The sequence below is a fragment of the Aulonocara sp. 'chitande type north' Nkhata Bay genome, linkage group LG23 (genome assembly GCF_057382095.1).
Source record: "Aulonocara sp. 'chitande type north' Nkhata Bay isolate Kocher_YH1m ecotype deep benthic linkage group LG23, A_spYH_male_GT1.1, whole genome shotgun sequence".
NCBI lineage: Eukaryota > Metazoa > Chordata > Actinopteri > Cichliformes > Cichlidae > Aulonocara > Aulonocara sp. 'chitande type north' Nkhata Bay.
Window position 1 is genome coordinate 30,424,034 of NC_141365.1, and position 25,248 is coordinate 30,449,281.

General features: G+C 40.8%; 1 protein-coding gene across 3 annotated transcripts in view; it reads left to right on the forward strand.

Annotated features, from left to right (window-relative positions):
• LOC147302189 (FERM, ARHGEF and pleckstrin domain-containing protein 1-like) overlaps positions 1–25,248 on the forward strand; it is a 69,467-nt gene that overhangs the window by 21,529 nt on the left and 22,690 nt on the right. For 2 of the 3 annotated variants that reach the window (XM_086284370.1, XM_086284373.1), the window contains exons 3-12: positions 13,643–13,747; positions 15,875–15,917; positions 16,123–16,201; positions 18,661–18,758; positions 20,662–20,776; positions 23,190–23,337; positions 23,984–24,079; positions 24,169–24,335; positions 24,437–24,505; positions 24,637–24,712. In XM_086284370.1, the coding sequence (XP_086140496.1) occupies positions 13,643–13,747; positions 15,875–15,917; positions 16,123–16,201; positions 18,661–18,758; positions 20,662–20,776; positions 23,190–23,337; positions 23,984–24,079; positions 24,169–24,335; positions 24,437–24,505; positions 24,637–24,712 (996 nt within the window). The remainder of the gene's footprint in view (positions 1–13,642; positions 13,748–15,874; positions 15,918–16,122; positions 16,202–18,660; positions 18,759–20,661; positions 20,777–23,189; positions 23,338–23,983; positions 24,080–24,168; positions 24,336–24,436; positions 24,506–24,636; positions 24,713–25,248) is intronic. The other variant, XM_086284372.1, reaches the window with a different exon arrangement.

A 25,248-nucleotide genomic window follows, 5' to 3' on the forward strand; every position in this document is an offset into this window, starting at 1 on the left:
AGGTCTGTTAATACATAGTGAGTGAGAAAGGTGACTGGAAAGGAAAAACTCAATGCATCATGGGAATCCCTGGCAGCCTACGTCTATTGCAGCATAACTAAGGGAGGATTCAGGGTCACCTGGTCCAGCCCTAACTATATGCTTTAGCAAAAAGGATCAGCCACCAGTCCTGTTTTTCCGAACACAGGAAAAATACAACCTCACATGATGAAGCACAAGTAAAAAAAGTCAGATGTAACTGAACTGAACAAGCTAGACAGGTTTATATGTGTAGACTTATTAGACTATGGGGCTTCTTGTTCTGGCTGTCTATGCTGCTGTAAATCATCACTCAATGATTGAGGGGAATAGTTAACTTGAGTTGAGGTGTCCCCTTGGTGTAGGTCATTAAAAAGTCACCAGTAAAGTAGATTGTGTTGGGGAAGGAGGTTCTGTATTTCAGAGAATAAAACAAGACCCCAGAAAGCAGATCTTGTGGCCAGTTGTCCATAATAAGGGAGCTAAAACCGACTCACAGTGTTTTTTACAGATAACTTCTCTGTTTGCAGAGTGAAATGTGTGCTGGAGCTAAGTGATTCCTCAGTATTACATTCTGGCATGCCGAGAGTTTAGCCTGGAGCTAAAACTCTTCAGTGTCAGCTTCAATATCCTAAATGAGACTTCTCCCCCCTTGCTAAGTGTTAACCATGGCTCCCTCATTATACCTTTCTAAGGCCACAAACCTGCCTCTCTCAATCTCTGTCACAGACCTGGACCAAACCCTGTAACTTCCAGTCCTGAGTCCTTGGACGTTATTGTGTGTGTGTGTGTGTGTGTGTGTGTGTGTGTGTGTGTGTGGGGACTGGGATGTCTTAAAGTGTTGTGAAGGGTTGCTTAATCTCTTTCCTTGCACCCTCCTCGTCTCTGTTGGGACGTTTTCCAGAAGCCTCTGAGGAATTCAATTGCGTCTCCCCTGCTGGGTCCCTGAGCTTCGAGACGTTTGTTTTCTCTGAGAAACTCTGAGAGGAATGCGGCTTGAAATGTGGGGATCGGAGAGTAAAATACGTAGTTGTGGTTTTTACCTCATGCCATCCTTGCTCGCCTTTTCTGTCACTGCTCTCAACCAAGCCATTTTGTCATGTCGAAGTCTCATCATTTGTGCTACGTTTTGTGCAACGTCTGTTATATTTAAACACAAAATTATGAAAGCACTGCTTTTTTCTCTTTTTTTTTTTTTTTTTTTTTTTTTTTTTTTTACGCCTGTAGCCAGAAATATCAAACTTTGTATCCCTGGGCGATTCATCTCATTGGCTTTGACTGTGATGGATTTTTTGATTGAAGTGCTTTTTTTCCCTTTGTTTTCAAATGGATTTAGTGAGCTTTTTGGGGATTTTTATTATATTCATTGACTTTTTGTAATATTGCTTTGCTTTAATAGTGTTTGCAGTGTGGATGCTCATACCACTGCACAAATGTATTTACCACAGGCCTCCGTTAATTATTCTGGTGGGTTTCCACACCCTTTTATTCATTGTATATCAAATTTTTTAGCTATATATGCATGCAAGCGTATACACACACACACACACATAGGCACACACACACACTGGATGAAGATTGCAGAGAGCTCAACAACCCCAGTTGTAATGATGCTTTTGCCTTGAGAAAAAAATAATAGCATTGATTTATTTTTGCCATCTTTGCTTTTTGACTTTGTCTTCTGGGGTAATCAAACTTTGAGTTTTGAAGCTACTATTGATGTTAACAAGAAGAAAATGTACCCTTTTGTTTTCAAGCTTTAATTTATGTGCACACTGAAAGATGGCCACCATTACAAGTGTGCAAAAATGTGTATTTTAGTTAGTTCTTTTAGCAGTAGATCCATAGATTGAAAGGTTGGGCAGATTCCTCAGCAATAAGTGTTTTTATCCTGTGAGGTCTACCCCAGATTATGGTCTGGTTTTTTGTTTTTTTTTTTGGTTTTGTTTTCTGTTTCACAACATGGACATATTCACCATCATCTATTGTTGTGAAGTCTTGTGTCTTGATTATTTCCACGTGGGGTTTTCGGAGCTAGAAAGTGACCATATTTAGGACTGGTATGTGGAATGTAAATTTCTCTGGTAATATAAGCTAGCTTGGTTAGCAATGTACACCCACAGACGTCACAGATAAATGGCATGATGACTGGATATGTAAAGCGCTTTGGGGTCCTTAGGGACTAGTAGAGCGCTATATAAATACAGGCCATTTACCATTTACCATAAAATTCCATCCATGCAACTTTTTTTTTTTTTTTGCCACCTATCTGGGTCCAGATCATAAGAAAAACAACCTAAGAAGAGACGTTCAGACCTGCCTCTACCCATCCACCTCATCCACCACTTCTGGGATGACTGAAGTGTTCCCAAGCCAGGCAAAAGATTTGATCTCTCCAGCTATTCTTCAGTCTACCCCAGGGCCTCCTCCCAGTCTGAAACGCCTCACGTAGGAGGTCAAAAGTGGGGTTTTTTGGGTTGTTTTTTTTTTTTTTTTCTCCACAAAGTTTTCAAACAGTTGCAACATCTCCCCTTTGTATATCTGTATATCTCTGAGTTTCTTTGCTAAAATATCATAAAGCCTCCATTAGCTCCTTTCAGTGTAGCGGACCAGCAGCTTTACTCTGAGCCCCTCCCAAATGACTGAGCTGGTAGCCACAGCAGATGGTAGCAAAGTAGACCAACTAGTAAATCAACATGTTTACTTTTACACTCAACTCAATGTTCTGGTATGTTGTGGGGAAAAATGTCCGCATTACTACAGGTGTTTCACCCTCCCCTCACATGTGAACTAGACAGCAACATACTTAAACTCCTCCACTGGGGGCAGCAAGTCGTTCTCAACCCAGTAGTGGACTCTGCCCATTTCACTCTGAGAACAATACCCTCAGACACAGAAGTGCTAATTTCCATTGACTGATTTACATTTACCAAAAAAATAAGTTTGTGCTTCTTGGGTTGTCTGTTAGAACACTTTGCATAACAACACAAACATGGTCGAGAAGTCTATTCACTTCGCCACAACCACTCATATAACAAGCTAGTTATATCAAATTTCTTGTATGAGGGACACAGGCTGTAAACCTGCTTACTTCCGCTCTACAATTGGAGTGTATGAGGACTGACTAATACACATTTGCAAATAGCATCATTTTCCAGGCCAATATCTGTATCATAACTGCTCTTCCCAGTTAAATTGTGTTATGACTGTGGGACTCTTTGAATAAAAACACAGTAATGTTAGTTAGCTTGTTTCTATGTTATCATTGAGTTTCTTTGTGGTGCTCCGGAGGATTTTAAGAAGCAGCCCCATTGCAAGATTTAAAGACCTCATTATTGCACAAGGCGTAACACAAATGAACCAACTGCCATACTACGCAAGAAACTAATTGCTTTTTCTTAATGGTACAGCATTGTGCATGTTATTTCCCTCTGCTGTTCAATTTAATTGTCTGCCTCAAGTGCCCCACACACACACACACACACACACACACACACACACACACACACACACACACACACACACACATATTAATAGTGCATAAAGAGACAAAGCCATGTCTTCCTAGTAGCCCTGTAGGCATTTTCATCAACCCCTCAGCAGGGTTGTTGCCAGTTTGATTTCCTGCAGTGCATTATTGTTACTAGTGACAATGCAGGCAGGTATTCAGCAACATGCTGTTTAATCAGCAGGCCTGCGTGTGTGTGTGTGTGTGTGTGTGTGTGTGTGTGTGTGTGTGGGTGCGTGCGTGGAACCCTTCTGGCCATGATGAAGAACTGGCTGTGACATCTTTCCAGTAGGTTAAGCTACTGATCGTGTGCTGTGGGCAGAGACTGTGCACAACTGGATGTGAAATATGATATATGGAAACTAAATGCTGATACCTGCCATGCAACTGAAAAATTAAACTGAGTACCTTCCAGGTGTAGCTAAAAGGGAGATTTACTTTAGGCATAGCAGTGTAGCAAGAGCTTTAGTGCATCATGTTAAAAATTGACTACCAAGCCTGTGCACTATATTACACATATGTGTCATTGAAGATAAAATAAGAAATCATGGTTCCAGGAACATTCTGAGGGAAAAAATCAGAGTTTCTAAGCTTAAAAATAAATTGAATGTGCTAAAATTATAAGAGAAAACTCTAAGTAGGAAAAAAAAAACTGTGGTTTTTGTCAAGGAACTACATCATTTCACTTTGCAAGGTTGGATCAACCTTGTCATACCACCTTATCAATTTGTGCTTCAATTTGCAATTTGCAAGAAGGACATGCTCAGGAAGACTAGAAAAACACAGCATATAACACTTTCTTTTACACCTCCACCCTTGCATCTTCAATTGTTATTCCTGCTTAATGGTGAGCACCAAGCCTCAGAGCATCAGGTTCTTGATTCAAGTCTCCCGATGATCCCAGAACTTCCTATGTGACCAACCTCTCATCATTAAACAAAAATATGTACTGGTATGAGAGTGCTTCCTGGAAGTTGCTGACTGTCGCAGGCAAATGCTGGTTGCTCCCAAAACCTCCCTGCCATTGCCTTATTCACTATCAGACTGCATCAATGACAGTAACTTGTCATAAACGCACACCTTTTACTATCTGAGCTGTAGTAAAGAATACCCAATATGTTGGCATATTGTGCGAAGTAAATAGACACAAAAAGGGCGGTGGGCAGTATGACAACTCGTGTAACTATGTAATTATTGGAACCCTATTCTTTGTCCCTTCCCAAAATGTGCACAGGCCACTAAACATTACATTATCTGGAGCCTTGGGGAACAAACCCAGTCTCATTTGTAATGGTCCCAATAGCTGGTCAGGGGATGGGTTGGACAAAATGCTGGCATGCATACTGGTAGAGAAAGACAGTGTGCAAATAAACACTTTTGGATTCAAACTTCCCTTGAGCATTGGAGTAATTTCTGTGCATGTGCTGTGCTGCATGTTGCTGTAACTCGATCTCTGTTCTCTGTTGTTTCTTTCTTTCTTATTGGTCCACTGATGTGCAGTGAGCAGCATGCTCTGGTACGAAGCCTTTGGAGTTTCATGATAACACCATGAAGAAAAATAAAAAACATACACAGATCATTGCTCAAATATCTGCATGGTATTTGTACTCGGAGCCAGAAAGGAATGTTAGTTGAGGTTCAGGTAATTCTCTCGCACTCTCTATGGGATTTCTCCTTTTTTCCCCCCCTCCCTCTGTCATTTTTTTCTTTTCCCTAAAAAAGCTGCTTTTAGAGTAAATTTCACACGAGTACGAGCACAGTTTTTCTCGTTTACCTTTAAAAGCACATAGCTAGATAGATCCCTGCTGGTAATTCATAGCAGGGGCCTGAAGGAAGAAACTGAATAGCTTTGAGGTGTGTTTTGTTTTGTTTTTTCTTTTTTTCTTCCTGGTCTTTCCCCCTGCAAAGCTCTTATCATCACTCACCCATCTGGTTTTCATCCCTGTTAACATTAGTCAGACTGCTTCAGACCAGACTAAGACTACATAGAAGAGGAACTTTCAAACATTCCCGTAATTTATGACAGTTTGCCCTGAGTCTTTTTCATTAGTTTCGTGCATATGTGCAATTATGACCTGGATAATGGGAAATCTTCATTTTTAATTTCCGGAAAGCCTGATGAGTTATAAAATGCTATAAATTCCCTTGGCAAGTGTAAATTTAAACCTTCTAAGTAAAGCAGTTGTTCTGCAGCCATTACAATTTATCACAGCCAAACAAAACCTGTGTCCATACATTGTTTCTTTCTTTTTTTCCCCCCCTAGGTTTCATAGGTCATTTGCATCAATGGCGCTGTGGGATTCTCTGTAAACCCTCAGCACGCCATGGCAGATGGTGAGAATATTTGCCTTGGCCATGTGTTGCAGGGTATTTTGGGGAAAAAAAAGCTGAAAGAGAGAGTGAAGGGAAAACTGGAGGATAAATAATAAAATCAGCTGGTTTAATGTCTCATAGACTTTCTTTATTGTAAATGAAAGGCTAACTTTAGATTTTAGAGGATCGGGCAGAGAGATATGCATTGGACAGTTAGCTAAAGTCATATTTTAAGCCCTTGGTTATTGGTAACTGGCTGGAGTTGTTAAATTGAGTTGTTTGGGGTTTGGTTGTTTGTTTGCTTGGCTAATTTAGTGATCTGCATCCTTTCTTTGTTCTTTGACTTGCTCCAGGGAACAATAATTTATGCTTTCTTATTAACTTTTAACCTCTAACACAAAGAGAGCTTCAGCCAAGGAGAGACAGTAAAAATAAAAGGAGAGTAAAATTGCACAGAAAAAAAATCTGGTGAAATGTATAGAGGTTTTCTCAGCTATTGGCCTCAAGAGGCTAAAGGACGACTGGATAGGAGAAAAGCGAGCAATTACTTTGATATACCACAGCCCAGTTTAGCCAGACTCTGACCTTGTGGCATGAGAGGAGTCTTGGTTTAAATGCAGCGAGGGAGTAGGAGAGGAAGTGCATTTTAGCTGGCTGATGACTTTGCTGGGTTACAGTGAGGGTGTCTTTTTGGCTGGAAGGCGCACAGACAGGCCTGCTTATTGGCAAGTGTTCCTGATAGGCAGAGAGCCTAACTGAAGTCTGGACACTAGAGAAGCGCTGGAGCGACTCCAGAGGAAATCCAAAAGACACAGAAATAAGTTCCAAGTCCAAGCAACTTTTTTAAAGTTCAAACTACCAAGTTGTAAGTGCCTGCCTTTGGGTTTCAGGTACTTCTTGCTGACTCTAGCCTTGTTTATACTCCTTCACTGAATGGGATTCACCACAATCATCCTGCAAGCAGACCATAATGGATATTTTTATGCTCGGGTGTGACACGCAACCCCCTAACACACATCTTTTATTTTTTATATTTTCTAAGGGGCGGCTCTATAATTTGTGTGTAGTTTGCTGCACAAAAAAGAGCCTGAGTCATCTAAAGAAAGGTAAACAGAAAGAGGAAGCAGTCGGCACACAGCTGCAGACAGGCCTCTGTGTTTCATTGACCTTTTCTCGTGACACGCACTTGATGGAAAATCTTTTTCTTTCTTTTTTTTTTTTTTTACTTTCTTTTTTTTTTTGCTTCGCATAATTAAATTTTTTTCCCTCATTAGCTACATTTTAACACAGCAAGAAGGTGCATAGCAAACATTAGAGAGCTATTGTAATGACTTCTTGAGATTTTTTTTTAAGCATTTTTTTTTCTTTTCGCTTGGATGGTTGAATGATACCCGTCAGACTTGAAGCTAGAATCCAGCACCAGTGTACTGGTGGATGGGCACTTAGGTTGGTGGAGCATGCTGCTGGACCTCTAATTATCTTAAATGAGAAAAGCCATGTTGATGTATGGCCCTACAAGAGAGCTGAGTTTAAAAAAAAAAAACAAAAACAAAAAAAACCTTAAGCAACATGACACTGGCCTCCACAGGTTGATTTTTGGTGTCTGGAGTTGGAGGATATTTATATTCATTAATGCATCACATATTTCTGGGTTTACATCATTGTGTATCTGATTGTCTCATGGATCAGAGCAAAATTATAGCCCAGCATAAAGTATGATAAAAATGTGCTTCTTTGTGTGTTTCTGGCAGCCAGAGAACGCCCCATTGATGGGAGAAGCTGAATGAACTGATTGTGATTTGAAGTGAAAGGATCTCAGTCTGAGCTCTGCAGTGGCCAGTCTGCTCTCTTCAGTTGGATGATTTCAACATACTTATTTTTAGACCCCGACCAAAAGAGAAAAAAAAATTATAAAAGAAAAAAGAAACAAACTACGAACTTGATTTGCCTTGAGGTCCTCTGTCGTTATCATCCTCACTATCTCGGTACATTGCTTTGTATGACACAAAGCCTATTTCTCTTCTCTTGCTGTATGTTTGACCTCAGCTGGATGACCATTTCCTCTGCTGAGACTGTTGCCAAGATCAGAGGAGGTCATGAGAACTGGCTGTACTATTCAATTTTTAAGTACCACTTTCTAGAGTTGAAGCCTCTTTAGAGAACTTGGATTATTTTAGTAATTCCAAGAACTAAGAGTAAAATTTTAATACTAAAATGGGATGTAATGCTAGACTTTATCATTTAACACTAGCTGAAGCTTTTATGGTGTTTTGACTGTTTAATCTAGAGTTTCTCCTTTTCCTGTATTTATGGATATTATTTTTAAACAGAAGATTTGCCTTGAAAAAAGCAGCACACTTTAGACCTCTTGGAAAAGTCAAGCCTCACGGACTACAATTTTTAGTCTCAGCTTTAGAGCAGAAATAAACATGTTTACAGCCTGGTGCAAAAGAAATTGGGACTCTCAGGGATTCTGGTTTTTGTGTTTTGTTTTTAACTTGGATGTTAAAGTTGTATGCAGTAAAACAGTAACCACACTGACTAACATAATTTTTTGTCACGTTCAGTGTTTAGTTGTACTAAAGCCCAATCCAAGTTCGGTTTCTCTGTGGATGCGTTTATATTGTTTTAAGTCTGTTTCGGTTTGCTAGCCAAAATTAACATCCAATTTAATATTGAGGTTTTGTAGACATGTGACCATTAACCACATGTCTATAACCTATACACCATTTTGGACATGTAACAATCATGGGGACAGGGGAGGATTACTTGAATAAGGCTCCAGTAACTGGCAACCACCTAAATGAGGGAAAAATTAATGTTCCAACCTGCTGTGAGTGGTTCCACGAGGCCGATGGCAACTGTAAGGAAAATGATTGCCAAAGCCTCCGTCACACAGGCCTACAGACCTGCTGGGAACCCCCCATCACTTGAGAAAATTCACCAGCCAGTTGGCAAAAACCTCCTTGTGGTCGCTTTGGTTGTTAGAGTATTGCTGTGGTCATAATTTGAATCCTAGTGACGGACTTGTCTCCAAACAACTTTCTGAGCTGGGGTTGCCTTCAAAGTTATACCTCTGCTCTGTAGCCAATTTTTTTTCAAAAGACATGAAACATGATAAACTGTAGGCAACTGTGACAATCCTCTAGCAACCATAGTGATAATTAAAAGAATTTTGGTGCAGCACCTTCTTTGAAATCTGTTTGACCCAGCGATGGCCAGAAACCACCTCCAAGAGTCACTACCGACAAGTCAGGGAATACACTTTTTATACAATTTTTCCATAGCAACCGGTGGTGGTGCTACGTTCAATGTGGCGAAAAACTCTTGAGTCACATGAGAAACATAAACACAGTGAAGTACAGATGCACCTTGTTATCAAAGTTGGCTAGTTTTGCAAACTTTGAAACTCCCCTTGTGTACAAATATGGTGGTCACATCCAGTTTCAGAAAGGCCAAGATGGCTGCAATCATCAAATCAGTGGCTATATTCGTCTTTTAAAAACCATTTGATCTCATGAAAATGCAGCAGTGCCTTTGTCAGGCTTCACACTGACAGTTGATTCCCTCAGAGTTTTGTTTTGCTTTATCCCACTTTCCACTTTTGCTTCCTACATCTGAAACAAGTGAATGAAAGTGAAACACCATGAAAATCTACAGTAAACAAGACAAGAAATTCTTGATAACCTTGGAACTGGATTTAACAGAGCTCTCAACGTTCCCCCCTTCTGCATACAACTTTGAAGTCTGAAACCGGCTTCTTTCAGTACTCTGTGGACCAGGTTTAGTGAAGTTTGCCTGCTACTGCATGTTGTTTTTAGAGGTTTGCTTCAGTGCCCAAAAAGAGCTGAGTCTGACCGCGCCTATCGGGTTTGGCATCCTGTTTTCCTCGATTCCCAGCGCTTTAGCGATCACCTTTTAATTCCAGCTCCTCTTTTTTTTTTACCGTTTAAGTTACATTGGGGATTTCTTTTGAGTGCCGGCTAACTGCTGGCTAACTGTTTTGACAGAAAACAGAATACAAACTGGTTAATGAAACTCGCTGCTTTGTTGAAACTGAAGATATGTAAGAAGAGACATGTGAGCCCTGTTATTATAACTGGTATTGATATATACGCATTTCACCTCTGCTCGATCACTGACATTCCCATCTGCATTCCAGTGTGTTGTATTACAGTGCATGTACACTGGCTTACAGTAGTTATTGGAGAGGAGTTTGCTGATATTGGAGGAAATTGCTTCTTTCCAAAACATACTTGGAATTTAGTCTTGATTTCACTTGGATAGTTTTGCCCTAAGAGGAGAGGCTGCACCCTGTTTCAAAAGGTTCAAAACCCTTGGTTAAGTCTAAATCTCCAACTCCATACTTACCAGTATGTGGTTCACTGTGCTGAGTGTTTCTTGGATCACATAATAAAACTCCTGCGTCTCCTCCAAACCCAACATTGCTCTGCACTGCAGAAAACTGGACCCCATATTTTTAAAATTTTGTGCAGGAGATTCCATGGATGTTTTTAGTTAATGGAGCGCATTAGAGAAAATAACACAAGAGAAAAAAGAGAAAATGGTCAAATTAAAAGCAAATAGCTGTTTCACAAATGCTGCTGCAGACAAACCAAACAGGCAGCGCTGAGTGGTTAAGATCAATCATAGGAGTGAAGAACAGAAACATATATCTGGCTACATGTTGAGAAGAAAGAAAGAGGAGGGTGGATTTTTCTCTCCAGACTTGTCCACCTCCTACCCCCCCTTTAAAACCAAGATTACCATTGAACATGCCTGAATCCTGTCCAAACTCCAGAAATCCACGAGCTGTGACATCTGTCACTCTCTCTGTGAAAACATACATACATTCACTACGAGTCCTCAATATCTAGCAGCAGACTGTGTCCATGTCTGGAACCGACATGTTCGGTGTAACTACAGTATGTGGGTGTGTCCCCACAGACTGGTCGGACACATGCGGTAGCCAGATGTTGACAGACTTGGCTCTCATATTGACCTTCAGAGCTCTGACTCCTCCTCTATATTTTCCTTTCCACCTACAGCATAATATATGTGTTTATATGTACTTTTAAAGTACAAAGCCTCTGCTGTGTCAGGAAGATTATTACTTCTAATACTCTGTCCTCCTTGTAAGCGCACATTATCTGTACAGAGGTCCAAAGAGTACAACACTAAGAAAAAAAATGCTTGACATAAATAAAAGCATTTAAATGGTTAAAAACACCACCACAACAAACTGATTGTGCCAGAAATGTTAATCCTGATTATTTTGTTTATTATTGAGGTCATGCTCATTTTTAGATGATTAATCATTAGTCAACTTTAGAAACATTCTGTTATTGAAGTGCCTTATACCACCACTAAATTTTAATTTTAGACCAAACTCCAACCAATCAAAAACCAAATATGTAGATGGGTGGTGGAGTGTTTTTGACCTTGAAGCTTACCTTGCAAGTGCACCTGCAGGGCACAGATGGAGGCCCAGGTGGCAGCAGGCTCACTTTCCTCACATGACCTCCACAGGAGCCACAGGGAGCACGACTAGGGTTTCCACTGGTTCACCTACAATGATTAGAGCTTTAGGGCCCTTAAATAAATCTGCTCATCAAAGGCTTTGTTTTTTCCCCAGAATGTCTTGGCTCAGTCTGAACTAAACGGTGAAGAAGTTTCAGCTTTCAAAGAGGGACAAAAGTGCACTGCTGAAACAAAACATTGCATAACCACTGAATGAATGCAGCAGAGTCATCCTTTTAGCTGTATTATCTTGTTTCCGTTATTGCTGGAAGCAAAAATCATAACAAACTAAATTGTATTAATTACTCAGCCCCCACTCGCCCGCAATTCAGTATTTAGAAGGAAGTCATGTGTAAATGCTTAAATGTCCTGGTAGAAGATGAGTTTACAAGTGTTTTGAGTGTCCTACAGAGAGCAGCACATGTGTAATACGAGGTCAAAGCCAAATTGGAATCAGAGTTTAAATTTTATAGGCGTGACTCTTTTGGATACAAGTCTGCAAATTGTAAAATGTGTCTAACGAGTTTCTTATAAGTGACAGTACATCTACCATATTTAGATCAGTCTGATGCATTATGCTATGGTAACACTAGAGAACAGTAGTTGGAGGCCAAAATTACTGTGATTGTGTTCAAGATGTGGATCAGGTCTGCGATCGCTCAGGCAGTTGCCTTCCTCAAAGCTACTTTGGTTCATCGAGTTGGTAGAAAAACAGCAAAAAGATGGAGTCAGTTTGAAATCAGTTTGCACTTGAATTGGGTTCAGTTGGAAATATCTTTCAATCTGTTTGCAATAATACAGCAAATAACTGTTTATTTAGTGGTCAAACTGTTGCAACAAATTAACTCACATTAACAAGACAGAATCTCAAAGATTTGAAACAGAAAAATAGAAATTCCTCCACAAACTGTGATGTTGTTGCTGCAGGATGATGTTTTAACTGCAAAATGATGTAGGCGCTCAGCACTTAATAATGGTCGTGGCAGATGGCCCCGCCTCTCCCGGAGCCTGGTTCTGCTGGAGGTTTCTTCCTGTGAAAAGAGAGTTTTTCCTTCCCATTGTGTCCAAGTGCTTATTGACGGTCATTTGATTGTCTGGGTTTTCTTTGTATTATTGAAGGGTCTGTACCTTACATTATAAAGCTCCTTGAGGCGACTGGGGTTTTTTGTAATTTTTTGCTCTATAAATAAGGCTGAATTGAATTGAATTAATGGAAGGAAATTAAGTAAACTTTGAAAGTGTGTTGGGTGTAAATTTTGAGCCCATTTTTCAATTTTGCTCTTTTACTTTGGATTTTTCTTCTCGTCCTTCCCTTTTTTTTTTCTTATCTTTTAATTTGCTTGGGAATATTTGTTGCTGGTGTAGGAAAATGATCAAACCATCATTGCAGAGAGAAATGGACATCACACACACACACACACACACACACACACACACACACACACACACACACACACGCATACCCACTACCTTCTCTCGATTTTAAGAGCATCCACGCTCTATGTTTTGTCTCCTAGTGAAGCATTAAGTGTTGACTTAAAGTGCAGTTCTCATGATTTAGATGAATATGTGTCATTGGTTGTGTGTGTGCCTGTCAAAGTAAGGAATGTGTGCCTTTCTAACTGCATATTAACCTAACTAGAGCAACTTAAGAATGCATAATAGTATAATAGTACGCTGTAACTTTTCAACAGCTATGCAGAATGGCAGGGTAGTGAACTGCATAGAGAAAATGATTCTGGGCTAATTTTGGGTTTCCGTGCCTGACTATTTTAGCCTCACGTTTGGCTCTCATGTTTTTTGGTGGAATCCAGTGAATCTCAGATTCATGAGGCTTGTACTACTGATGAAGTAAACTAATTGAACAGTGCTTTCCCTCCTCTGCCAGTTCATCATTAAACAGAGCAAAGCTGATGGTGTTGTGTTGCTACTCACTTGCACACTTCTCCTGAGGCATTTTTCTTATTTCTCAATGCTTCCAGCTAATCTCCGACCTCAAACTGTTCATTAGACATCAGCCTGAGGCTTCACATCAGGTTAAAGGTCGGCTGTTTGTTGGTGAGATGAGAAGTTTTAGAAAACTGGAACCACTCACAATCTTTCGAGATATTCTATTGAAAGATAAAAGATAAATGTGGAGACTTCTGATATTAAGGCACTTTAAAGTTGAAAAATCAATTCCATTATCAGCACTCGCCTGATGTATGCACCTGACTTTCCTCCTCTGGCCAGCTGTGTTCTTCAGTTTCCTTTATTTGAATCTTTTTTTTTTCTCTCTTCTAGCAACGTTCACCAGGCAAAGTGCTGTTTGACCTGGTTTGTGCCCATCTCAACCTGGTTGAGGGAGACTATTTTGGACTGGAGTACCAGGACCAGCGGAAGATGACAGTAAGATGCACACATATTGCACCATGGAGTACCTTTAAGTACGTTTAGCTCATTTCTGTTGTTTAAAACCATTTTTTATCTATGCTAACTAGGAAAATGTCTCAAATTAAAACTTCCTTCTCACTTGCCACAAGCTAACTTTAGCTTTAATCACATGGGTACACAGCGTGTGTGGTTGAGGTTGTGCTCAGTCATATAATAGAGGTGTTTGAGGTGCCTTAGGGAAACTCTGCAACAAACTTCGCATTCTGTGTTTCCCCCTTGGCGCTCTTTGGTTTGTCAAAGACAAATGTGGAAGAAAGTCATGCTCTTCATTTTTATGTTAACAAACACTTGGGAAAGCTTTATCACACTGGCGTGTGTGTGTGTGTGTGTGTGTGTGTGTGTGTGTGTGTGTGTGTGTGTGTGTGTGTGTGTGTGTGTGTGTGTGGAGGTAGGCTGAGGACAGGGGAGAGAAACTTCACAAATAAATAAAATATTTTTCTTTTTCTGTAACCACTCTTGTGTGAGAAGTGTTTCAGATATAAATGAGCCTGGATTTAGGTTTTCTATGCTCCAAAAAGCAGCAGCTCGCTGTATAGTGTTTTGTAGACTTGCTGTATGTTACTGGGGCTGTCTATAGTTTTAATCCTTTTGTTTACTTCACTTTCTATTAATGCAATTAATAAATTTAAAAAACTTGTAAAGAAGAATTTTGCTGCAAGACAACAGTAAGTCTGTAACTCAGAGATGGACTGATCCATTCTGTCGAAACACATGAACACAAGCTCTTTAATGTATCTAAACACAGGCAGTCGCTGTGCTTACCAGTGCCTCGGGCATGAGAGCTGTTGTTTTGAAGTGGATCAGTGGAACAAATGATGTAATGCTGAAGAAATGATTACAACTTTGTCAAGACAAATACTCAGAAAGCAGACCCACATGCACATAACAAATGAGGCTGTCCGTCAAGCAGATCGCCCGCATTGAAACATCGCTATATATCAAAGACATTCACACTGAATCTGCTTACAACGTAGCCATCATAACACTGCCATCATATTCAACGGTATCGTTTGTGCTAATACAGTTCTGAGCTTCAGCTACTGCTAAACCCCAAATAAGGACTTTTTTGGGTATTTTCACTTTCCTTTCTCTTGGCATTTGTTATAGAAATATAAAAGACTGGTTTCACCCAGTATCTGTGAGCTCCTCCTACACCATCGGGAGTTGAGCAGCCAAAACTGGCACACAGGTACATCTTAGACCCCTGAAAGTTCTTATCTATATCATTACATAATAACGTAATCTTGTTGCCTGGTAACCACCTATGATCAGGTCAAGATGACCCGTTTGTAGCACCGTAACACCTTGGATAAGCATCACATTATTTTAATTTCACAACAGTGATATGTAAGTTATATCCCCCAAAAATGCTTTGGTGACAATGTTTTGCTAAGTTTGTGCATTTGTAGCATTTCTGCAGGAGTATGTGCCTTGCAAAAGCATCATATCATTTCAGCAACATCTCAATTATTTCCACAAACCTTGAATTATGTATGATATATGATGACATGTCATGTTGCCTGGCAGCCACCTAACAGTGGACTAAAGTCAGAGACCAAACATTACTGTAGCATGAGCATGGACCAGTCATTTAGTAAATGCACATTAAAAAATGTCCAAAGCAAATGTGCAGTGCTTTTTTTAAACAGGAGAAGAATGAATATATGTTATTTTAATTGATATAATAGTTTTAACGTATTTTCTTTGAAAGAAATTCTGCTTTTCCTTCTATTAACAAATTATAGCTGAAAATAGCTCTCTTTTTAGTAAGTGTCCAGCAGATTTGGGAATTATTATGAACTGTGGACCCATGAACTGAACCATTTGAAGGAAAATAAATGAGATAAAATAAATAGATACAGGAGTTTTAAAGGTTAGTAATTATCAGGTGGTGTCTGCTACACATAGGACCTCAGGTTTCACTAAAGTCTTTAATATTTCCAGTGAAATGATCTCTTTTCTCACAGCTGGAACAAACATGCACATTAGTTGAAAATGAATCATTTTTGTAGCTAGAGATGAAAATCAGGTATCCGTCTTTAAGGCACTAATGAAAGTAAAGCTGTTCCCTGATGCCCGCAGGTGTGGCTGGATCTTTTGAAGCCGACACTGAAGCAGATCAGACGTAAGTCACTCTCAGATCCCATCCCGTCTTTCATCCTTCAAACGCCTCTGTGCTTCAAACTAAAACACAAATCCAAACTCTTCTTAACTCAGACATTAGACACTCCCACTAATAGTAGTAAACGGATATTTCCTCTGCAGCCTTTCTGCATCTCTCCACTCTGTCTCGTTCTTCCTAACCACATCCCGTTATTTCCCTCCTCCAGGGCCTAAAAACACCATCCTTCGTTTTGTGGTGAAGTTCTTCCCTCCTGACCACACGCAGCTCTTGGAGGAGCTGACTCGGTAGGTCTTCCACGCACAGAAACCACACCTATCTGAAGAAGAAGCTCCCAAATTAAAAGACATGCTGTTCAGCATTTGGTTTCCTGTCTGGTCAGCGTGATTTCAGTCCTTCACCAGGAATTTTTAAGGACAATTTATGATTTACAGCTGCATCCAAACATGAGGCAGAAGTCTCGTATATTTCTTGTTGTCTGCCTGTTGTTGTTTTTGGTCAGACCCTTAGCATTTATAACACATTTATATGCCTGACATCAAATAAGCCGTTTTGTCTTTTCTGGACCCAAACATATTTTTGTCATCTGGGAACAAGGCTCAATAAACCTTCTGGTATTCCAAGCCAGCTGAAAGGAAGTCAAAGAAGATGAATGGTCTGACCACTTCTGGCCTTTTAATCATAGTTTAACCCTGGAAGATCCATTTTATCTGGAAAACCAATCTCTTTTTTTTGGTCCTGATTCCCACCTATTCCCTCTGTCCTTTGCTTAAAAAGTGTAGCGTTATCTGCAGACCATCAAGTCCACCTTCTTGTTTAGTTTAGTGTGACGGAGCCTAGCGGGACCCTTCTGGACTGTTTCTGTTTGTCGGAGCTGATTTAGGACACACGCAGAAATTCTCGGTCACTTGGCTAAAACATAAATAGGACAATTATCTGACCTTCCACATTTTTCCCATGGTGCTGACACTCCTACAGCCACCCAGCTGGGCTCAACCCTCTCGAGGCAGGCGTTGCCGATTTGCAACAGTTAAAAACTAACAACCTGATTACCCCACATACATATTTTATGAGGTTTTTTTACTCAGAAGTACCACTGCAGGACTTGGTTGTGCATTAGCAACAAAAAGTTTAATTTGAGCCTGAGCGGGTTAATTTGAGATGATGGCAAATCAGGAAGCACTAAAGTTACCTGTAGAAATAAAGTTATAGTTATACCCACTGTAGTGAAATCCTACATCTTACTATTGATTCCTGTCACCAGCTCACTGTAGATAAAAGTAGGAGAGATTATTCCACTGACCTCATATCATCTCTGATTGTGTCAGTGGACGAACATGAAGTAGACACATAGTTGTTTCTTTTCCCCTTTTGTTTGGCTCCCACAGTGTTGCCGCTGTCAGTGTTTCCTTTGATGAGTAATGTAAGCACAGATGGAAGAAAGGCTTCCTTGTGTGTATATCAAGCTGTTAACCTCCTATTAGCTGCTGATTACTGAATCTTCACCCCCAACCGGTTGTGTGACATTTATGTTTTTGGTGCTGTATAAACCAGAGCACTCGAGAGAGCATATCAACAACAACAAAAGCTTTGACCTTGGGTGCTAACAAAAAGGTCAAGGTCTAATGCTTAGTCAACCTTGGTCATCATGACCCCTGAAGCCTTGTGTATTCTTGTGAAGTTTGAAGACAATCCATGGAAAGATTGTGGGTAGTATAAAGTTTTTACTTATCCAGTAGTTACTAGTACCTACCATCACAAGTGATCTGCTCGTGATGGTAGGTACTAGTAAAACGTATGACGCCTTTTGTATGGCCTGTTTTAACAACGTGCTAACCTTATTTACAATCAATATTGTATGGATGTAATAATGGTGCTAAAGATACAGAGGGCTGTACCTTATGTACCTTCTCTTTTCAGGGGGTGAGAATAAAATTGAATTGAAATCAGAAATGGGATCTGCTCCCAATAACAGTGCTACTCCAGTATGGTCAAGGCCGCTGGATTGACCTGATGTTTTTCAGTCTAAATAAGTGCAGCTTTCTTGTGTAATAACATTCTGCACTGAAAGCCTCATTAACTTTGCTAGCGAGGTAATCACGCAGCAAAACAGTTGAATTGGATTTTACATTAAAAGGTGCCTCAGATCATTGATCACACTCTCACATGGATTCACTCTGAATGCAGTCAACTGTTTGCCCACATACAGTGAATAGAAAGGCAGCGAATCAGGTTTAAAGGTTGTGGGAGATGAACATGCGGACCTTGAATACTTTTTCCGGTGATGCCGTTTACATTGAATTCTGGCGTGCTCCTACAGGGTGATGTTGCCTACAGGCTTTTTTCCTTTTATTAAGCCTCCCACTGTCGTTGTTGGGCTTTCTTAATTAAAATGTGACATCACAGCCCGGCAGCATGTGCATACACGGGTGCACATGCTTGTGTCTGTGACTCTCATTAAGCCCTCATCATGGCGTAAGTAGCCGCCTGTATAATGATTAACAAAACCCGCAATTAGGGTCAGTTTAAAGGCAGTAGATGCAAAGCAGCGGGCATACACAGGGTTTCTCTCTAAATGCCATCACTTTAATGGTTATGAGATTGGCTCTAACATTGTAAGTTGCTGCGTTTATGGAGTGTGCATTAACCCCTGTAACCTTTCCCCAAACTTCTGTTTTTCATCTTCCTTTTCCTCCATCCCCACAATCTTTCTATTTTTTTGTTTGTTTGTTTATTTTTCCTCCAGGTATCTGTTTGCTCTACAGATTAAACGCGACCTGGCCTGTGGTCGTCTGATCTGCAACGACACGAGCGCCGCTCTCATGGTCTCCCACATTATTCAGTGTGAGTTTTAACACGAAAAGTATTCAAGAATCTGATGTTTGGAAGGCGCTGAAGCACACAAACGAGTCCCTTTTTAGATGATTTTGACATGCTGTGAATGTCATCAAATCATAACAGCAGTCGATGACTGGAAAACAATTAATTAAAATATGCAGAGGTTGTTGAGGTTCCTTTTTGCCTTCACAGTTCAGGGTAATCATTAATAATCACAGCAACTGTATTGATTCGTATAACTTTAATTTTTAATTTGCATCAGTGTAGAGGGGGGGGAAAAGAAGAAATTAAAATCCATGCTTTGCAAAAAGCATGTATGCAAATTAAACGGGAATAAATTAAACTTGAGCCTGAACGTAATTTGATGTCTGAGAGCTGTCGGACCGAATAAAAAGGCAGAAATCTGCACACTGGTTACTTGGCGGCACGGTGGCACGGTGGTTAGCACTGTTGCTGCACAGCAAGAAGGTCCTGAGTTCAATTCCACCATCAGGCCGGGGTCTTTCTGTGTGGAGTTTGCATGTTCTCCCTGTGTTTGCGTGGGTTCCCTCCGGTTACTCCGGCTTCCTCCCACTGTCCAAAGACATGCAGCTTGTGGGGATAGGTTAATTGGATAATCCAAATTGTCACTAGGTATGAATGTGAGTGCGAATGGTTGTCTGTCCCTGTGTGTTGGCCCTGCGACAGACTGGCGACCTGTCCAGGGTGTACCCTGCCTCTCGCCCTATGACAGCTGGGATAGGCTCCAGTGCCCCCCGCGACCCTGAAAAGGATAAGTGGAAGCGAATCGATGGATGGTTACTTGGGTTATTCATTAACGCTTTAGCAGCAAAGTGGGTGGAAGTGATGAAGCCTTTCAAGGCAGGAAAGAGCACTCTTGTTACTCACAGCTTCCTTTCGTTCATCACATGACAGATGCCAGGCTAAAGGCCATTGTGCCACCCAGTAAATGCCTTTCATGTTGAGAGGTGTTGGATTCTTCACCGTCTCTGAAGTCATCAGCTATCCTTTGGTGCCTCCAGGACAACTGCTGATATTTTGGGGCTTTCGCTGTCATCTGTCAATGAGTACACATTGACAGTCTGCTCATCATCAGACAGTAGCTGACTGCATTTCACCAGATATGGCCCCCCTTGCTTGCTTAAATCTGAGGGGTCAGTTGCCTGCAGATACTGCATATTCATATGCAGATAGCTTTTAATAGTTACTAAAATTTCCTTGTCTGAAAAGATCTTTGGCCTCTGTGAAGGTTCTATTATAATGTAAATGCTTTGCTTATGTAGATGACTGACTGTAAATCAACAGATTCATTACAGAGATTCCCTGTGGGGGTAATTTCAGCACCACTTACTGTGTTTTATACCAAGTAAATGACAACGAACATAAATACAAAACAGCCTCCTTCAACACTTACAGTAATACCAACGGGAACCACCATAGCATTACAATCTCAATCACCTCTCATTTATAATTGTAAGCGTTATAGTTGAATGAAGTGTGAGCATGTGGTCGTCTACAGGATGCAGACTTTATGGTCGCGATTCGTCACAACGACCATTGTACCTCAGCTCTGTAAATGGAGGATATAGGATCTTGACTCCGTCTTTCAGATGCTGCTAAGGTACAGCGCTGTATACTGAAGGATATTGCTCAGTTGTCATAGCAACTGTCAGTGCTCAGCCCGTATGTGCACCTGCAGGCAGTACAGTATATGGGGGTGCTGCTGGTATAAAACAGATGGGGACGCATGCATCAGCACACTTCATCTACAACAGAGTTGCCAAGGTTGGTTTGTGGATGAGGAAAAGGCCTTTTAACTCTTTTTTTTTCCTCAACACTATTTTAATCAGCTCCTAACCTTCCTCGTCCTCACTTTAAATAAATATCCATTTTCTTTTCCCTCCACCAGCTGAGATCGGAGACTTCGATGAGACCCAGAGCTGGCAGCACCTCCTTCACAATAAGTATCTGCCCGACCAAGACGCCATTAGAGACGAGATCATAGACTGCCACCGCGAGCATGTGTGAGTTATCTCGTGTGTATGTCCACACATGGATTGCTTATTAGATGTGGGTTCCAGTGAATTCAGGGTTTTCTCTATGCTTTGTGGGAATCAGCATGGGTTTAATCTGCACAGTGTCAAAAAAATGGCAACCAATGTAGGTTTTCAGCCCCTCCCAGTAACTTGAATGGGATTCAAACCCCACTCTCCCATGTGGAAGTCGTGTACACACCCGGCTACTCTACCATGTCTTACTAACTTCATAGCCTTCATGCTCTCTTACTCTATACTTTGCCAGCCTGAGATGTGGGGCAGTAACAATAAAAGTGCCCAAGTTAAATAAGGAGACTAAGAAGAAAAAACAAAACAAAACAGTTATTATCAATAAAATGAAAGCAGGCAGAACACCTGCTGTTACCATCAAAAACAAGGAAATATGGGTTAAAACAACTAAAGAGTAACCTGATTGCTGATTGGAGTAGACTATTAGGAGTAGTATCTAAGTCAGGAGAGAGAGCATGAGGCTCAGACGGGGCCCTGCAAGTTCAGCATCCCCAGGGTATCTTCCTGTAATACATCTTCACTTATCAGCAATCAGGTTAAGCAGTCACACAGAAGTGGTTATCAGATGGATAAGCAGATAACACAGGGGTTCGTCATTTAAGCCGGTCACATTAAAGTGCATTGGCAGCATTTGACAAATTGCAAGCATGCGTCTGAGAGCAACCTAAGTTAAATACAATTTTAAAAAGCAAATTCAACCATATGTGTATAGACTGCACGCTAATTTGATATAGTGTCTATTACTACAAATACATGGCCTGTTTCAGGATCGGATATTAACACACTATTAGTATTAGACCCTAAAATTATTGTAAGTTGAAATTAAATAAAGTTGCATCAGGAAAACACAAACACATGGAAAAACCTTAGACCCTCCTACTGTCCTTTCACAGCTCTGAGAGATTTTCCAGGAAGTGATGCTGTTTTCCAGAGAATTGATTAGTCAGTAGGCAGTGATGTCATGCCTGATGAGCTCTTATCTGGAACATAACCTGTTTCTGAGCCGGTTAATTTTCAGGTTTGCCTTTAGGTCATCTAAAAAACAATCAAGTCTCCTTATGAATCAATTATTTTACTAGAAGATCAAACTACTTGAGTTACAAAATTCTGGCAAATAATGGTTATCATGATCCTTAATGTTTCTTCCTCTCTTCACGTTTCCCTTTCCCACCGGATCATGATTGACTTCCAACATAGCTGCATTATCTGAAATTAATATAAAGGATTTAAAATCTGATCAGCTTTGGTGGATTAAGTGAACACAGTTCTGTGTATACATGATTCATGGGGGGAGGAAGCCTTTAGTAATCACAAACATAAACTCCACCAGTTTCACAGTATGTTAGCATGAATGTCAAGAGGGTATTAACAATCAGGTCATTCTAACAGTACCAAAGCAGCACTGTTTACCTGCAAACAGCAAGATTATCCTTGCTTAGAAAACAATACTGAGCTGAGGTACAGATCAGTTTCTAGGTGGCAAGCTCAGAGGTGTCAGGAGAGATATGTTTGTCATATATAAACACACACCAAGCTCGCATAATTCCAGTCTGCAATGCAAAGATATTTATCTGTTTATTCAAATATACACCCCCCAAACACACACCCATAAGTCTCCCTCCTGCAGAGAGGTTTATCTTCTAACCACAACAGCCAGCACACACTCACATTCACACACTTCTAAATCTCTCCCCTGCAGAGCTGGCTATCTGCAAACATACCACTTGGCACTCCTACTGTGCCCCTGGGACCACACACACAGACACACACACATCATGTATTTCATTTCCATGCTGCTGGCAGCAAATAAATAAATGAGATTCTTTTCTGGACATGCAAAACCCTCCCTTAACCACCAATAATGTATGAAGCGCCTTGAGGCGACTTTTGTTGTGATTTGGCGCTATATAAATAAAATTGAATTGAATTGAATAAGAGCTGAAAAACAAACTTGTTGATCATCAGTCACCGCACACCCGTTCTCCCCTCACCCTCCTCTCCGCCTTGCCTCCCTTCAATCCTTCACCCTCCCCTTAGCCGACACAGGAAGGAAATGGCCAATTCAGCCGCTTATACAGGAAACAGGAAGCTATTTTCAGATTTTGTGAGGAAACAAACTTTGTGTGGATTTTGTGGCTGATTTCTTCCTCCCCGCTGTGGGTGCCGCAGTGTATTTTAAGGCTGACCCATGTTTTTAAATTCTCAGTATACCCCTGAGATGCACAGTTTAAGCTGTGACTCATTACCTCTTGGTTAGAGGAATTGATTTTCTTACACACTGAGAGCAAGTCTTGAACACTAACTAAGACGAATGGCTTAAATGAGCTGCTGATTGATCGCTGATAGTTTGATGCATCTCTCTTCTCCACAGCGGGCAGACGCCGGCAGAGTCGGACTATCAGCTGCTTGAAATCGCACGGCGGTTAGAGATGTATGGTGTTCGCTTACACCCGGCGAAGGACCGCGAGGGTACTAAACTCAGCCTGGCTGTAGCAAACAGTGGGGTACTGGTTTTCCAGGTAAAATCTTCAATAAGTAGGGGCCATAAAAGGTTTTTGGGGCTTGGGTGGGGCAGTTGGCTAAAAATTGATATTTTCTAGGTGAACACCAACGGTTTTTCGACACACATTAACAAGGCTGACAAATATGTTTTGTATGAGTTGTAAATGCTTTAGATATTTTATAGAAGAAAGAAGGAAGGGAGTCTTAGTCTTAGTATCATAGTATCCTCAACTCAAGGTGGAAGGTTTTCTCCACTGACAACACCGAGATATTTGGCACAGCAATTAACAGATGGTGGTTGCTGCTGCTCGGCTGCAGTTCAGGCAGTTTTTTTAATGGTGCTCTGACCTGACACTCTCAAACATAACACACAAAACATGCCATAGAACAGTGGATGCACTCTCTTTTGACCAGGCTGACCCCAATTAAGTCCAGTCTGCGCTGTTTCACTGCCCTGATTTTTTTTTTTTTTGCCACATCTTCAAAGAGTGCTGAGATCTTTTAAAATTTGGCTGATATGACAAATCGATTAATTGGTTCCTGACGTTTTGTGGTAAGCCTCCACCCAACTCATCTGGTAAGGAATGTACCGCCTGGTAGTTTTGGGTTTGTTTTCAATTTTGCTTGTGCTGTCTTAACTGATTCTGATTTTTCTGTATTCAGGGGAACACAAAAATTAACTCTTTCAACTGGTCCAAGATCCGTAAACTCAGCTTCAAACGTAAAAGGTTCCTAATCAAGCTTAGAGCCGACCCCACTGTAAGTTCATGCGACGTTTCCTTTCTTTTCTTGCCTCGCCTTTTCTCTTTCTGCTTTCTGTGCTTATATTTGTTGCTGTATCCTCCCAGCAGAATGCCCACCATGACACGCTGGAGTTTGCCATGGCCAGCAGGGACTGCTGTAAGGTTTTCTGGAAGATCTGTGTCGAGTACCATGCCTTCTTCAGACTCTTTGAGGAGCCCAAACCAAAACCCAAGCCCGTCCTCTTCACCCGAGGATCCTCATTCCGGTTCAGGTAAGAAGAGGAAAGAAAAAAGAGACTGAAAGTGAACTCCTCTTTTTAAAATATTTTGGTTTCGTATCAACTGGTCTTCTTTCCGTGTCCTCTACCTGCAGTGGTCGAACCCAGAAGCAAATCATTGATTACGTTAAAGACTCCGAGCCCAAGAAAGTTCCATTTGAAAGGTGTAGTGTTCCTCCTTCGTTTTACCAAGACTGAGCCAAGCTACTGAAGTTAAATGTAATCAAATTTCTCGGTCGCTGATTAGTCGTATATGGTATAATCTCATCTGTTTCCCTGCTTTTTTTTTTTTCAGGAAGCACAGTAAGATCCTGTCCAACAGCAGCATATCCCCTCAGTCTGCCTCCACAAGATCACATGTGCCAAAAGAGGTAATGCGAGCTTAAAACTTTTCTAGAAACCCATTATTAATGACACCCACAACCATTAGCAGGTTAGTGTTTATGCAAAAAAGCATGAGCCAAAACTGCGCATACAAAACTACACTGCACTGTTATATTGTGCTATTGCATGCACAATATCTCCAGGATGTTTCGTCTGAGATCGGAGGTCAAAATTAGGCACGTATAGTTGAGGCAGTTAGTCTTTGTTGCATTACTTGAAAAACATGTTTGCGTTTTTAATATCCATTTCTGGCCTTTGACAAAGTAGTGTATTCTATGCTTGAATTAGGTTGTTTTTTGTTTGTTTTTTAATTTGGCAGTCCTGGTATTTTTACTTTAGTGTAAGATCAGAAACTCTTTGGGAAACCAAGCTGAACAATACCCACATGCTTCCTGTTGGCTAACATTGCTTTACCTGGTAACAAAGCTATTTCCCAAAGCTTAGCTAGCGGGCTAACTTTAGCTTGCTTGGTGTTGGAGTTCTGTTTGTGTTAGGAGCTGGTCGTTACTGATGAGAAAGTAGC